Source organism: Elephas maximus, chromosome 16 (assembly GCF_024166365.1).
Source record: "Elephas maximus indicus isolate mEleMax1 chromosome 16, mEleMax1 primary haplotype, whole genome shotgun sequence".
In the NCBI taxonomy this organism is placed as follows: domain Eukaryota; kingdom Metazoa; phylum Chordata; class Mammalia; order Proboscidea; family Elephantidae; genus Elephas; species Elephas maximus.
Window position 1 is genome coordinate 19,150,376 of NC_064834.1, and position 16,377 is coordinate 19,166,752.

At 35.3% G+C, this 16,377-nt stretch overlaps 1 protein-coding gene and 1 non-coding gene across 8 annotated transcripts in view; both read right to left on the reverse strand.

The window, feature by feature from the left end:
* CCAR1 (cell division cycle and apoptosis regulator 1) overlaps nt 1–16,377 on the reverse strand; it is a 41,180-nt gene that overhangs the window by 11,572 nt on the left and 13,231 nt on the right. For 5 of the 7 annotated variants that reach the window (XM_049855159.1, XM_049855163.1, XM_049855162.1 and 2 more), the window contains 11 exons: nt 15,577–15,691; nt 15,286–15,478; nt 10,483–10,612; nt 10,206–10,367; nt 7,053–7,278; nt 6,340–6,453; nt 5,647–5,813; nt 4,697–4,907; nt 3,806–3,889; nt 2,355–2,540; nt 1,290–1,481 (listed from right to left, as the gene is read on the reverse strand). In XM_049855159.1, coding sequence (XP_049711116.1) covers nt 1,290–1,481; nt 2,355–2,540; nt 3,806–3,889; nt 4,697–4,907; nt 5,647–5,813; nt 6,340–6,453; nt 7,053–7,278; nt 10,206–10,367; nt 10,483–10,612; nt 15,286–15,478; nt 15,577–15,691 — 1,780 coding nt within the window. The remainder of the gene's footprint in view (nt 1–1,289; nt 1,482–2,354; nt 2,541–3,805; nt 3,890–4,696; nt 4,908–5,646; nt 5,814–6,339; nt 6,454–7,052; nt 7,279–10,205; nt 10,368–10,482; nt 10,613–15,285; nt 15,479–15,576; nt 15,692–16,377) is intronic. The other 2 variants (XM_049855160.1, XM_049855164.1) reach the window with 2 other exon arrangements.
* LOC126060078 (small nucleolar RNA SNORD98) lies at nt 5,944–6,008 on the reverse strand. The gene has a single exon (XR_007513541.1). It is a non-coding gene; the product is annotated as a small nucleolar RNA SNORD98 (small nucleolar RNA).

Consider the following 16,377-nt stretch of genomic DNA (forward strand, 5'->3'; position numbering starts at 1 on the left):
TTTTCTAATGCTAAACTAAAAATGAAACTAACCACAGGGATATGCTCCACACGGGAAAAAGGCAGAAGACCTTGATGCCACCAGCCGTTTCTCCAATCCCTTTGTCTCCCTCAGAGCGGCATCAACCTGAGACCCTTTTCAGCACCGGGCAGACACACGGTACACTCTCACCAGCAGGTAGTAACATCAAAGGCTTTTTTTTCACTTATTTCTTTAGCAACTACTACATGGTAGGCACTATTGACAGTTATTTAAATTTACCACAACTGCTGATAAAGTAAAATCATATAGCCTCTAATATTTAAGGACATTAGCACATTGACATCATAAATATATCAAAAATTAGAATACGTTAATATTTGTGACATTTTATTTCAAGACCAGTAAGTATGTACTTTATGTTTTATAACTGCCACAAAAATCCTCTATATTTGTTGCGAAGGTCTCTTTTCTAAGTACTTTCCTCCATTTTCCTCTTCCCATTTGGTGGGAAGCTAAGACCTTGGGTGACACAAATGGTCAAGTGCATGGCTACTAACTGAAAGGCTGGCGGTTCAAATCTACCCAGAGGTGCCTTGAAAGAAAGGCCTGGCAATTTACTTTCAAAAGATCACAGCCACTACAAACCCTATGGTGCACAGTTCTACTCTGAAACACATGGAGTTGTTCTAAGGCAGAATCAATTTGATGGCAACTGTTTTTTAACAAGTATGGGTCAAATGAATATGACTGACTTTTCAAATATGTTATAAAATAAAAATATGTTGATAAGATGCAATAAGGGACACAATTACAATTTTAGATGAATGAAGCACTCACTCATTTAGGGATAAAGTCTTCAAGTGTTTTGTACGATGACATGTTATAAAGCTGCTCTCAAATAATGGTACAAAGAAATACACAAATGTTAACAAGACAAACATTTTATCTTACACCTCAACCAGTCACAAAATTTTCAGTTCCATTAAACGGATTTTTAATTCTAGAGAAAACAATAGTGTTACTACTTCACATCCCCAAGGAGGCAACTAAACATGTGTATCATGTGTCTCCTGATAAAAGAAAACACCACTACATTATTAGGGGAAAAAACAAATCAAACTTTTACCTAAGACATTAGAAACGACCATCAATTTACAGGACAGAGGAATATTTAAACCATACCACAAGAAGGCAGTCAGCAAAACTGAGTCTGTAGGACACAAGGAAGAGGCACTCAGAGAGACGTATTGCCCAATCATAATACGTAAACTATTTGGATCCTAATTCAAATAAAATTAAAGCATTACCTCAAATGAATGTTCTTTATTATCCTCTAATCTGTAGTCCAAAAGTACACTCAAAGACATGATGCTACAATCAAACTTGCCACTTTTGGCGGCCCAATTAGGATGTACAATGATGGCTGGTTCGTCAGGCAAAATATATCTTCTCTCTCGACGCTGGCGTTCCATTTCCTCTTGACGCTTTCTTTCTTCTTCCTAGATATTTCAAATTTAAAATCATAGTTAAATTTCCATGTACAAAATATAACCATATCAAACACACATCATATAATAAAAAAGATTTAAGTATGTATATGTACGTGTGTGTGTGTGCGCGCGCGTGTGTATGAAGATACATCTATTGCACAGCTCTGCTCACTGAGAGGAGCTGGGAGCCCCAAACCTATAGCAATGAGCTCATCTCGGCTTCCAGAAGAAATGGTGGATTCCAGAGCTAGAGCAGGGATAGTAAAAGATAAGACTGACACATGTTGTACCAGAAAGTTAATGAAGTCCACAAAAAAATGATGGGGACATATCAAAAGGGTACAAAAGCCAACTTGAAGGAGGTCTCCCTGGCTGACTCTGGGGCATTTTCACCATCAAAGTAAGTATAGCCCAATTAATAAAACAGAAATCATAAGTCTACACATCTCTTAAGAAAATGGTGATCTACACAATCACAAATCGTATCTAAGAAGTTTAACACTGCTTCCCTATCATCTAATGTCACAGCCATATTCATCATGAAATTTCTCCAACTGTCCCACAGATACTCTTTATGGCTTTTTAAGAAACTATCCAAGATCCAGTTAAGTTTTACTCAGTGCATTTGATTGTCATACCTCATTAATCTTCTTTAATCTAGGGTTGTTTTTATTTATTTTTTTGGTCTTTCATGACACGGGCATTTTTTGAAAAATTCCGGCAAAACGTCTTATAAAATTTTTCACATTCTGGATTGTGTTTAAGATATATAAATTGTACCTTAATAAAAAATCTATATATGACTTAAGTCTCACATTCCAAGAACCTCCTATAAACTAATATTAATACCATTACAGTATATTTAAATGATTTACTCTATACCTCTTTATCATCTTCAGATTTCCTATCATCCTCTTCTTCCTCTTCTTTTTCAGATTTCTCTAATTCCTTTTGTTCTTCTTTTTGTTCTTCTACTTTAAGCTGTTTTGTCAATCGGGCTATTAACTGAGATTTTAATCCTTTTGAACTAAGAGTTCGACTTTCTAATTCTTTTCGGAGATCGTTTACCTAATACATGAAGCATAAAAACAGAGAAAAAAATGGAATATTGACATAGGAAACGAAGTACCTGTGCAATTTTCTTCTGCTGAATTAAAACTGGTGAAAGCACGTACAATGTTTAGAACAGTGCAAACTGGTAGAATTATTACTATTTTTAAAAAATAATTTGAAGTATGTTTCAAGATGCTTAAGCTATTACTGTTTTTTAAAATACTCTTTGACCCAGTAATTCTAATTTCTGGGAATCTACCCGAAGGAAATATCCTAAACACAAAAAATTTTATATATTACTTCTTATGTCCCCTCCCCCCAAAAAGAATTTAAATTTTCAATAAAAGGGTAATAAAGGAAAACACAGTGTATCAGCTAGATGGAACAGTATACAACATTTGTAACTAATGGTAATTGAAAAGTATGAGTTAACAACTTACGTGCATACATGATTATAACCAACCAACCAGTCACAAAGCTTGTATTCAGAAAAAACATTGGAATACATCAAATTTTTTAAATGGCTGCGTTTGAATGACAGGCTTCAGTAATTTTTTCTTGTATTTTTCTGTATGTTCCAATTTTTAAAATAAGCACACATTATATTTACAATAAAAAGAAATACAAGTTTAAAAATAAGTAACTTAATAGTAAAGTCTTGAATATAAGAAAACGAGTAGTAGTCCTGGTACACAGGCTTAATCTAAGTGCCTATATTTTCTGAATCTACAATACTCTATTATCAAATCTGATACTGATGACGATGACTTGAAGAGGTGAAAGACAAACAAAAATTTTTATGATATGTATTTTCTATTCTCTACTAAAAAAAAGCAACGTGGGTTAAGAAACCAAAGTTTCATAACCAAGGAGAAAAACTGTTTTTTGCTGAGAATACATGTCAATCAAAAGGCCAGCTACCACTGGTGAGAAAACAAGCTGCAAAAGCAAGCAATACGACCAGCCTCCAATCTTCTGACCACACATCTATATTCACATTATATGCCCAGAGATTCAAGCCTAAAGAAAGAAAACAGGTCCAGAGACCTTAGGGAGCAAAGAAAAACTAGTGCAAGTTAACCACAGATTTTCAAAAGAGGCTCTTAAACTCATTTATAAAGTCATACTGATATATAAACAAAACATTACTTTATAAATTTATCTTAATAAATGGAACATCTCAAATGGCTTTTATTTGGCAGTGGTGGTGGGGGGACACTGTCCTCATTCTCACCAATGTTACTCTACTCTTTTAAGAGATTTCAAGTTACACAGGTTACCTTCATTGTCTTAGGGTCAAGTTTAGACCAGTGGGTGGGCGTGGAAATTTCTTTAGCTTCACCATCATCCTTCTCTTCTTCATCCTGATATGCAAAATTAAGAATACAATTACTATTCTGAAACATTAAAATAAAAATCATTTATTTTTAAAAGTCTGTTGCTGATCTGTGCAAGGTCACAAATGTTTCAGATTGTCTTCTCCTAAAGTTATTATTTAGGCAAGTCCACGTACATACATTCTACCACTTTAACTGATCACAAAGACACTCATCAGCCAATCAAAGCCAGATCTGTGAAACACAAAAGGGTGATAAATTACAACACAAAGGATATCAGGGATGCACAGACACTGCCGGTCTCCACTAACCACACAGTGTGTGATCTTGTCCCAATTTTCAAGCCACCCAAAAACTGATTTAGTCAGACCTTTCAAATGTACCCGTGACGTTGCCACATAGCCTGAAATTTCAAATCTCTCAGACTTGTGGGTGTCCAATTTCAAATATCCATGACTAGAACTGATGACCGTGAAAGAGAAAATTTTTTAAATTTTAGAAAATGGCAAGGTGTTTAAAATGGCTTAATACTGAATCTTGCTCAACAACTGGTCCCAGATTCCAGCAACTAGACCTATGATAAAAACAAAGTTCTGTGCAATTTAAGCACAACTTATTTTCCTTTGAGGTCTCAGCACTCTTTTTTAAGTTAGTATTAATAGACAGAATTTTTAAGAGAAAAGAACATACTACTGCTGAAAGCTGGATTACCAGTCGCTGTTACCAGTTATGTTCCTTCATGTGTGTCTGTTATGTAGTGTGTGGTGTGCATTTGTGCCTGTGTTCCTGTGCCTGTGAGAAGCGGAAATAGAAAAAGGGATTAGCGTTCAGTGCCTGTTCTCCATCAGCCTCCTTGCGTTCACCCTGAAGCTTCTCGACCAGCTGCTGCTTGTATCCTCGGGAGAGGGTTTCCCACTCTGAGCGGGTGGGAAGGCAATGCCAAACATCCGGGAAAAATAAAACCACTGTCTCCACATGAGCTGGAACTGTACGCCCCTTGTGGGTCTCCTCAGGGCGATGGTAGCGAATCTCTGCAAAACGGTACCTGTTGCAAGGGAAGAAGCATGTTGGAAAAAAAATTCTAAAATACATTTTAAAGACCCTAGTTCACTTGTAGCACATCAAGTAAAGAAATTTTGCTGCAAGAACTTGAGGTTGGTCTAAAGAAAAAAAAATTATAGAAGCCATAGTTCCTCTTTTGGTACATTTGTACAATATTTCATTGGTTAAAAGAAGAATATGTTCCCCAAGGCATGTTCAGGTTTGGTTACAGAGCTACCCATATTTTAGAGAATACCTGAAGAAGCTGGATAGCTGTTCAGATTTCATGTGCTAAAAAAAGAATATTCTCAATTAAGTCACAAGAAATATACTAAAATACACCAGACAAATAAGCCTCAAGAGAAAATATGGCTGAACAAAAATAATCAGCAACTACATCATTTTACAACAAAAGAATTATAACGAAATGAAGTTCTCTCTTGACGATCTTCTCCAGCTATGCACAAAATGAAAAATATTTTCAATATAAATCCAATTTCCAAAGTACAGCACAATAAAACATTTAAATTTTCAATTTATTTTGATTAGTTCTTAATCTTTTTTCCCAAAAACACTTTTGGCACCAAATAAACTTCTGCTACAAATAGGGATTTTTCTTTGAGGAGATTACCTGCAGGACCAGGGTTGCTAAAATAAGGGGGGAAAGGGAAGGCTGATCGACAAGAACATCTACATGAACTATCAGAAAAACATTTCCAGTCAAGAAACGAAGTGGTACTTACCATTGTGTGCACACACTTAGATCAATGCCTGTCAGAGCCTTACAACAACGAATAGCAGTCTTAATCAACACAGAAGGGTCTTTTTCTGGGTCTGGTCCATCCAACGAAGGAGACCAGTGGCCTCCAATGGCCATAGCTTCATCCTTGCCTTTCATGCCCACTAAAAACTAATTCAAAACAAACAATCATTTAAATATATTATGCAACCTGTCAAATTACAAAAAAATACTTGAGAAGGAAAGGTACAAACCTTTCCAATATCATTTTTACTACCTCTGGTATCTGTCAGTCAAGGAAGAGTTCAGTTCAACATGTTCCACACTGTATTTCAGCAATGGAATAGGATTTACACATCATAACTCATCCTTCTAAAATATTTCTTCGGATTGAGTTCTTTTAAAAAAACAAGCTATAATTCAAACTTCAAGACCATCCAAAGGTATACTAAATCCTGTTACCACTAAGATTTTACTATGCTACACATACAAAACACCAAAAAGACAGTTTAACCAATGATATACAAATAAGATACAGTCATAACCTGCAATAAAATAACATCTGCTTCATTGAATTCTGAGTGCCTTAAAAGTAAAATTAGTTATTAAACTAACAGATAAGATTAAAAACATAGTATTTTTCATTTTGTTTATATAGTTAGAACTAAATAAAGTTAAAATAAATGTTTCATTTTACCTTAACAAGTCTAGCAGGATGTTGAAATCCATCTCGGAGTTCTTGTGGGTCTTCAGCAAGAGCACATGACTTATGATACAAATCTTCCATACTAGGACTAGCCATCAGCATTACCTATTATAGTCAAATAATTCAATCCTGTCAAAAGTCTAAAGTAATGTAAAAAAGTGAGAAGCACTACTAATTATCCTTACATATTAGATAACCAAAATCTGTTACAAAAATGGAAGATAAAGTGCTATAGCAGAAATTGTATTAGATACTTTATATAGCTTTAGCTTTTCAAGGATGCTGTGCTGATCAGATGGTGTTCTAAAATAGCAAAAAAAACTACTGACTGTGAAAGCAATATATTAAATGCTACCCTAAAAGTTACAATTCAGTGCATTCGTCTAACATTAAGTTTTGTCTGGGGTATTCAAAGTCATAGAAAATTCCAAAAACTTAATAAAATTAACTTCATTTTCACATTTTTATGAGGTTTAAAATGTTAAAAAAGAAATTAACTCTAGTTTTACAGTTTAATAGCTAAGAAAAAGAAAAATTAAATTAAATTACTAACGTATCAAAACAGAATCAGGCAAACAAGAAAACACAGGTATTCAGGTCCTATACCTAACACCATTTCCTGAAGAGTCAATCTCTCCACATACCCAGTTATTATGAATAAATACTAAGAAATTTATGGTGTATTATCACAGTAGAATACAAACCTTTGCACTGTATAAGTGGTCTGCATCTGGTGGATCAAGAATGGCCGTATTTTTTTCCAAAGATTCTACTTCTCTGTGCATTACATAGAAATTGCAGTAATTTCCCAGCTGAAATGGTCTTGACAAAGGAAAAGCATCCACCCATGTAAACTGAGCATCGAAAAAGTCACTAGGTATATATAAATTTTGATAACGGCGCCTTAGTTCCATCATGTCACAACTAGGACTGAAAAAGACACAAGTAGTGAATAAATAACAGCCTTAACACCAAAGGGTATACAAACATTCACTTAATTCTGAAGCTAAACATATAACCTGACATGGATAAAAGCCAGTTGAAAATGGACCTTCAATTATAAATGAGCTATAGATCTGCACAGACACATATGAAAGTCTTGTTTTCAGATTTGTTTACTAACAGCTTCTAATAAATAACTGGTGCCTGTTACTTGTATTCCTTTACTTTTTGTGTGTAGCTTACAATTAATTAGAAGACCCTTTGAAATGAAATTAACTTCAGCCCTGGCTCCACAGAAGATCTGGGGGGGAAAAAAAAAAAAAGGGCAGTTCTGTAGCATTTGGAACTCTGTATTAATTTGAGAAAACTATGGTTTATATGCCATCAAGTTGATTGCAACTGATAGCAACCCTATGGGACAGGGTAGAACTGCCCTATAGGATTTCCAAGGAGTGGCTGGTGGATTCGAACTGCAGACCTCTTGCTTAGCTGCTGTAGCTCCATGTAGCTCTTAGCCACTGCGCCACCAGGGCTCCAGGGTTCAAAAAGGGAGAAGAGCAGTACCAAATTAGTATTCGAGTGCTCCTCAATCAGGTCTAAACAATGTAGAAAAAAATACAACTTTTATTCTGTAGCAAGCTTCTAGATCAAGCATACCTACATTCAAAATTAAATACAAAAATCTGTATCAAAGCAAAACCTAAATGCTTTTTGAATTATCCATACCTCTATACCCTTCTACGTGAATAATGAAGATCCATAACCACTTGTTATATAATGAGGGGATAAGTTTCTTGCCTTTTTTATCTGGCATACTGATATTTTAAAAGTATGATTTCCTTTTTCCTGAGAAGCAGAGGTTTTAAAGGAGAGGAATTCAAAGTTAAATCAATCTGGTAAAAATCTGAGGTTTCTTTTTTAAAGCATAATGAAAAATGGAAACCACCAATAATTTTTAAGATGAAAAGACAACTACATTGTCTTTTTAAAATACAGTGGTGTCAAATGTGAACTATCTATATGTAGGGATATCTTTCTATTTTAAACTTAAAAATAAATACACAGGAATAAACTTGTCAGTTATGGCTGCTGATCTACTTTATTCGCACAAGATTCTGCTGTTAAAATGGTAATGTGAAGAACAGGTACTTGAGTTTTTTGTTGTTGCTGTTTGTTTTTAAAGAAGTGTTACAAAAAGAAAGTATATGTAAACCGTTTCCCAGTAAACCATCACCAGAACTTTTGAAGTCATGTTTTACCCCATGGGAATAAAATCTACAATACAGCAGAAGAGACAAGTACAAATAAATCACTTCTTGGTATACAGTCTCCTATAATCATATCATTCTAAGAAAATATTTCCAAAACTACATAAAAGAGATACGGAAACTTTCAAATCATTTATATTTACAAACCGTATATTTGATATCTTGAGCATTTACTTCGCAGTGGTGAACTATGAAGGTCTGACCTCAGAATAGTATTCTAGACTGGGAATAAATGAGTTACAAGCAGAGCTGCTCTATTTAATATCTCTGGGACTAGGAAAGCAGTTTTATTTCCAAAGGATTTCTCTGAAATATGCAGCCTAGATATTTTAAGTATCAGAGCAAACAAAGATAACAAGAAAATTAGTATAAATTAAGAGCAGATTTGACCTCAAGCACAAGCATATGAACACCAACTAACATAAGAAATATCAACAAGCTTTAAAGCGAGATTTTCTTGGCATTGTTAGCTCCCATCGAGTTGGCTCTGGACTCACAGCGACCCCATGCACAACAGGATCAGACACAGTTTTATCACAAGCTGATTTTTTGGAAGTAGGTTGCCAGGACTTTCTTCCTAGTGTCTCAGTCTGGAAGCTCTGCTGAAATCTGTTCAGCACTACAGCCACACACACGAGCCTCCACTGAAAAACCAGTGGCGGCTATGCTTGAAGTGCGCTGGCTGAGAATCAAACCCAAGTATCCTGCACCGAAGCAAGAGTTCCCCACTGAACCATCACTTCCCTCTTCTTTGGTTTACATAAAATATACTATGTGTTCACAAGATCTAGAACTGACGATTACAGAAATTTTAACTTTTGATAGACCAATATTAAATATTAATTATTATACTTTGTTGAAATGCAGGAATTCCCCCTCAAGGCCACTGAAGTGCATACAGTGTCTAGGCTAAACAGCTTTTGAACACTGCTTTTGATAATTCATTTTTGTTATTTTACTATTAATTGTTCGTTTTTTTTAATATTTTTATATTTTGTTGTTGAGAATATACACAGCAAAACATGCACCAATTCAACCATTTCTACACATACAATTCATTGACATTGATGACACTCTTAGAGTTGTGCATCCACTCTCACCCTCCTCTTCTACGTTGTTCCTCCCTCATGAATATAAACTCCGTGCCCCCTAAGGTTTTTATCTAATCTTTTGAGTTGCTGTAGTCACTTTGATCCCGTATAGACAGTTCTGAAAGGAACATAATGCTCATTTTTATACTAGTTAAGCTAAATTATTTGTTTAAGAAAACTCCCAGGGATACTTCTGGTTTAAGGTTGTTCTTGGATTTCCCATCTGTTGATTATTTTATACACATTTGCCAAGGTCCTCAGATTACTCTACCTTTCCCTTAAAGTAAGTTACTTATCAAGTTGCCCTTCGTATGCATTACAAGTTTATAGCTATTATTTAGTTGACCACCACAGCCCACTACCATCAAGTGCTTTAGATCCTAACTCAACTTATCCTCACAATAATTCCGCTAGTTCATTATTATCTCCATTTAGCAGGTGAAGCTCAGAAATTCTTGGTAACTTGAACATGACCTCTGATTCCAAAGGTATTTATTTGTATTAAAAATGATGAAGTTAGTAATTCAATAAAACAAAGGGAAGAAAAAGAATTTACCAATCTAAAGAGAACTTTGAAAACTGAACTGTGTAACGTGGAACAACACGTCGAACCCTCCGAGGTGATCTCTCTCTCTCTCTTCGGGGAGATCTCTCCCGGGAACGTTTTCTCTGAGGCGATCTTTCTCTGGATCTCCGTCTTTCTCTCTCCCTTTCACGACTTAAAGCAAATTTTTCTAAAATTACTAACATTTTTGGCATTATGGAAGAGTTCTTTATTAAAGTAAGTATAATGGTAACACAAACAAGACTCCACAGTATACCTACTGACATACCTCCGGTCCTCTTTTCTGTTAGGTACTTGATCCCCTCTGTCATTTCTTCCTGAAAATCTGGACGGTGGATCTAACCTTCGTGCTGGTTGTGGCTGTGAAACTATACGGACAGGGGGCTGCAATAAACCAGCTTAAAAAGATACAGAAAGAACTTTGACTTATTTAAACAAAGTTTAAAAGCATTATCTGGTTAAACTTTATAGATAAAAATCACTGGCCCGATGAACACTGCCAAATAATTGGGAATCACTGAAGCAGTTTTTAAAAGCATAATTGATAATTTAAGGCAAAATAGGTACTGTCATGATGAATTCTTCCTAGTATTCAAAAATAACAATTTCATCCTGAAACATGACAGTCAATTATCTATTTCACTCAGATAGGAGAGAACCTTCCTTGGTACAATGCAAACTTAGAGTAACTTATGGACAGATGTAAATATTTCAAAAAGAGTTATTAGAATAATCACATCCTTCACAACTCCAGATTAAAATACTCATCCTATCTATCTCAACATTCTGTCAAGCCACAAGGATTTAAAAAGATGTTTTTCCTTGAAAATTTGCTAAAACTCCATTAGAATTATTCAACTTACAGGTCTATGAAGGGTAGACATAACTATCACAAATCACAGGATAAAAAAAAAAAAAAACAAGGATACAGGATAAATAATTTCATTCTACCTGATGAAATGATACATGGAATCGTGTTTAAAGCTGAACTAGATCACCTCTAAAATTTCTCATATATGTGTTCAAGGGCAACATGCACAAGTTTCTACACATACATACGTACAAGTTCCACTCTGTGCCTTCTACTTGATTACATGATACATAAGATCATATTTTTATATCATATTCAGAACTGAACTAGATCATATTTCTATCATATTAGATCATATTTTTCTGGCCCCAGGCTATGATAAAGATATTAATTTCCAGTATGATGTCCAGTATAGTGTTTATCTGAGTTATTGCTCTGTAGGATGTAATAGGAAAAAAACTCTCAAATACTGTGTTTCCTAAAAAATTCATTCAATATGAGTCTGATTTCTCATTACGGATAAAAAATGTGTATGTCAGCAGGGTTCTTATGCTTTTTTGATGCTTATTTCCCTTTCACTCTCCGTGCTACTTCAGAAAACATATAGGCAGCTTACAACTTAGCAACACCCTCAGTGGGACATCTTGTGTAAGAAAGAAAAAAGTACTCAAAGTCTAATGGAAGCATCTGAAAAGGACACACAGTCAGCTTAAAGGGGCTCCCACTGGCCATATTTGGACAATTAAAGCACCAAAAATAAAAATTTTTAAGGATAAATAGCTGAATAAATAAAACCCCACGAGACCACAATAATACTTAAAAATAAAACACAAGTAACAAAGGAAAACACCCATTGCCACCATCAGAGAAGAGTTTTAACACCAACTCCTTATTTTGCAAGTTGGTAAACAGAATCTCCCAGTTCATGAGGAAAAGTTCTTCCCTGCATATGCTGTTAGGTGCCCTCAGTTCCGACTCATAGTGACCCTATGTACAATAGACTAAAACACTGCACCGTCTGTGCCATACTCACAGTCATTGCTATATAATAAAACCCAAACCATACCCATCGCCATCGAGTCAACTCTGAATCATAGCGACCCTAGAGGACAGAGTAATACTACCTCACATGGTTTCTAGGTAGTGGCTGGTGGAACTGAACTGCTGACCTTTTGGTTAGCAGCCAAATGTTTAACTGGTGCACCACCAGGGCTCCATAAAACAGCTAATAAATGCAGGCAAGATGAAATCATTAAAAAAATCATCATTCTGAAACCTATAATGAAATAACTAATTCAGGCAAGAATCACCTAAGGTAGGAGTTAACAAAAATTTTCTGTAAAGGGCTAGACGGTAAATATTTTAGGTTTTGCAATCCACACACAGTCTTGATCCATAACGTACATTTATATATTTTTTACAACCATCCAAAAATGTAAAAATTACTCTTCTTCTTAGCCATGGACCTAATCAACAGCTGTAGTTTGCTGACCCCTGGTCTACAGATACCAAATTAAAGACTGCTGTAGAAAAAGATATTCACAGGGTGCTGAAGTATCATTACAGATTACCTGCAAAGAAATACAGGTCTCCTTAAAATGGAGGGATGCGATGTTCACGACGTCAGCCAAGTTATCAAACTTAGCATAACCTAACAGTGAAACAACCTGACAACATGTGCCTCCTAATACAATCCAGTATAATTTATAAAATATCATCTATAATGCCAAAAGCCTATAGGTTTAACTTCTAGTTTATGGGTTATTTAATAGAGGAACAATGTACCGTGACAAATCCAGAACAATGAACTTTTTACAAGAATCTACAAGTCAACCAGCCCAAGTTCTTAAAAATGTCAGTGTTATCTCAGAACCTACTGTTCAGCCATGGTAGTCAAAACAGCCTAGTACTGGTATGACAACAGAAACATTGCCCAATGGAACAGAATCAAGAACCCAGACGTAAATCGCCCCCCTATGGTCAGCTGATCTTTGACAAAGGACCAAAGTCCATTAAGTGGGGAAAAGACAGCCTTTTTAACAAATGGTGCTGGCAAAAATGGATGTCCATCTGTAAAAAAATGAAACTTGACCCATACCTCACATCATCCACAAAAAAATCAAAACGGATCAAAGACCTAAATATAAAACCTAAAACGACAGATTACGGATGAAAAAATTGGAACAATGCTAGAGGCCCTAATACACGGCATAAATATAATACAAACCATAACTAGCAATGCACAAACACCAGAAGATAAGCTAGATAACTGAGAGCTCCTAAAAATCAAACACTTATGCTCATCAAAAAACCTCACACCAAAAGAGTAAAAAAGAAAACCTACAGACTGTTGAGAGAAAAAAAAAAAAAAGGAAACTATCTTACGATAAAAATAAATAAATAAAGACTAAAGAAACAACTAAATATGGCGCATAAAACCTGACTGGCTCTTGTTTTGGGGGAAAGAAATCTTTAAATGACATTTTAAGGACAACTGGTTGATTTCAATATAAACTAGAATATTTAAATGTTTTGCTTATATGTGATGACGGGTTGTGCAAATACAGGAAAACATCGTTTTTAAGAGGGACGTGCTTAAGAATTTAAGGGGAAAACACCATAATGTCTCCTAATTACTTCAAAAGATTAAGCGACAAAAAAGTGTATATATTCGTATACGCACACATATGCATATACAGACAAATGAAACATGGAAGAACACTGACAGCTGTCCAATCTAGGTAGTAAGTGCACAAAAGTGATCATTATGCTGTTACTTCAGCTTTCCTGTATATCTGAAAATTTTCATAATAAAAATTTTGGGGAAAAAAGAACAGCTAACTTAACGCTTCTTACATTAAATTATTCTACGTAAGCTAAAGATTTAAAAGGTAGCATTGCTTAAGCAATCCTAGTTGCCACTGGAGATTTCTCTACCTTTCTAGCAATTGTTCCTTAGCACACACCCAACTCCACTGAAATCAACCCCATCCTATCACAACTCTTTTCTCTCTTCTATATATTTCCACCCTATTCTCAGTACTCCCGTCAACCATCCACTGAGCCATGGGACACATCGGCATGAGAAACACGGCTTCCCTGAGCCCTCTCACAGAGCCATACTTCCTGTTGAAGGCAGCAGTAGGGGAAAAAGGTTATTCAAGTCCCAATTCACAACTGAAAAAGTCTCTTAGGAAAGAAAAAGGTGAGAAAGGAAAAAAAAATAAATCAGAAATCATAGGGCCAACAATCAGATACATGGAAGAACCAAGTAGTCTAGAAAACAGTTTGCCATCATTTAGTAAGTTTATGCTACACATAGTACCCTCTGACCCAGAACTTTCATCTGAAGGTATAGGGTGGAACTCTGTATGTGCACACACACACACACACGCATGTATATATGTATATATTTATGTACACATACAAGTATATATATGCACACATATACAAATGTTTGCATGTGTGTGCAGAAACTCACGCATTTTCAGAAACTGCCAAATACTAGAATCCAAATGTTTTCCAAAACAAACATATATATCGTATAATATCGATACAATTGAATATTATCCACAAGTAAAATGAACAAACAAAAGCCACACAGAATAGTACGAAAAACTTTAAACAATGTTAAAATGAAGAAATCTTACACAAAAGATTATATAAATGGAATCACACATTAAGTAAAGTTCAAAAAGAGACAATGCTAAGTTGTATAGCACGAAGACACACCTGCAGGGTCAAGCTATTAAAAGAAAGGCTGGCAATGTATTTTTTTTTGACCTGAGTAGTGATTCCATGGTGTTCATTTAATAGTAACTTGTTACAGTGTAATGTTCTATCATTTTCCTGTATGATGTATTTGAGAAAATGCCACAATTACATTTTTTAACACTGCTTCCATAAGAAAATGTCCAGAGTTCTAAACAATCAACTTACAAAGGAAAATTTAAGACACAATGCATTCATTTGATCCAATACGGTTCAATGAGTAATTTGAAGTGCTATCATTAGACTCTGCACGTATATAAAACATTTTTGGTATATTTATAAACAATAAGTCTCAAAAATATTTTTCTCCATTACATTTAAGCTACCAGTAGGATGGCAGGGGATTAACTGTTTTGATATTTGTTTTAAGTCCACCAAGAGCTTATCTTTGAATTTTCTCTTTGTATACTATCACTATAATTTGTAACAACTAGAGTTATACGTCAGTCGGAAACATAAACAGCAAAGATCTATTACTGCCCGGAATACCTTTCTGCTGTGGCTGCTGTAATAAAGGCTGCGGCTGAGTCTGCAGGAGTGGTGTAATAGAAGCTGCTGAAATCTGTGCCTGCAGCAGTGACTGGGGCTGGGGCTGAGGCTGAACACCAAATGTAGTCTGCGGTGCAATTGGCTGAAGGACAGCAGGGGGAGTCTTCAGTAAAGGCTGGGTTTGAGATTGATTCTTAAAAATAATAAAATTAAATTTAAGAGAAAAATACTCATGAATTCTAAGACCCAATTACCACAATTCTATAATACTTAACTCAATACTTTATGTACCTGATTTGGTAGCGTCTGAATTCTTTGTGCATTCCATTTAAAAGGCATGTTAGGATTATAAGTAGCTTCAACCAAAACTCTGTCACCCACTTGGGGGGTTTTCCCTTTGACAGCACTACAAAGGAAAAAAAAAAAAAAAATTCCCTTAAATATAACAATTAAAACAGATTTCTCCCCCCAAAAGATTTACATGCTTAGTATTTTATTTATAAAATAAGAGTACCTGGGTGGTACAAATGGTTAACACACTCGGCTGCTAACTGAAAGGCTGAAGGTTCAAGTTTACCCAGAGAAGAGCCTGGTCATCTACTTCTGAAAAATCAATCACTGAAAACCCTATGGAGCACAGTTCTACTCTAACATACATGGGGTTGTCATGAGTTAGAGTCGACTTGACTACAGCTGGTTTTTTGGGGAGTTTGTATCTGAAATGCAAGCCTGGAAAGCCATTTTTAAAAAATCAGATATACCTCCCAGATATATTTCTTTTAGAACTGATCATATTTCACCCTCTTTGTATAAACACAGGTTTGAAGTAGAAGAAATAATTTACCACCCCATATTCTAATACTGTGTCCCTTCCTAACTTTTATAATCTAGGAGTAAGATTTGTTTTGGGCTCTGGAAAGATGAGAGAAATACAGAAAAGATGGAAAATACTCAGTCCAGTAGGAGACAAAAACCATCGCCACTTATAGATAAATCTTGCACAGTAATTCAATTTCCCAGAAAAGGAGGAGTTTGCTATCACATTATAGGGAGAGCAACTAGGGTCACATAACAGTGTGTGTACAAATTTTT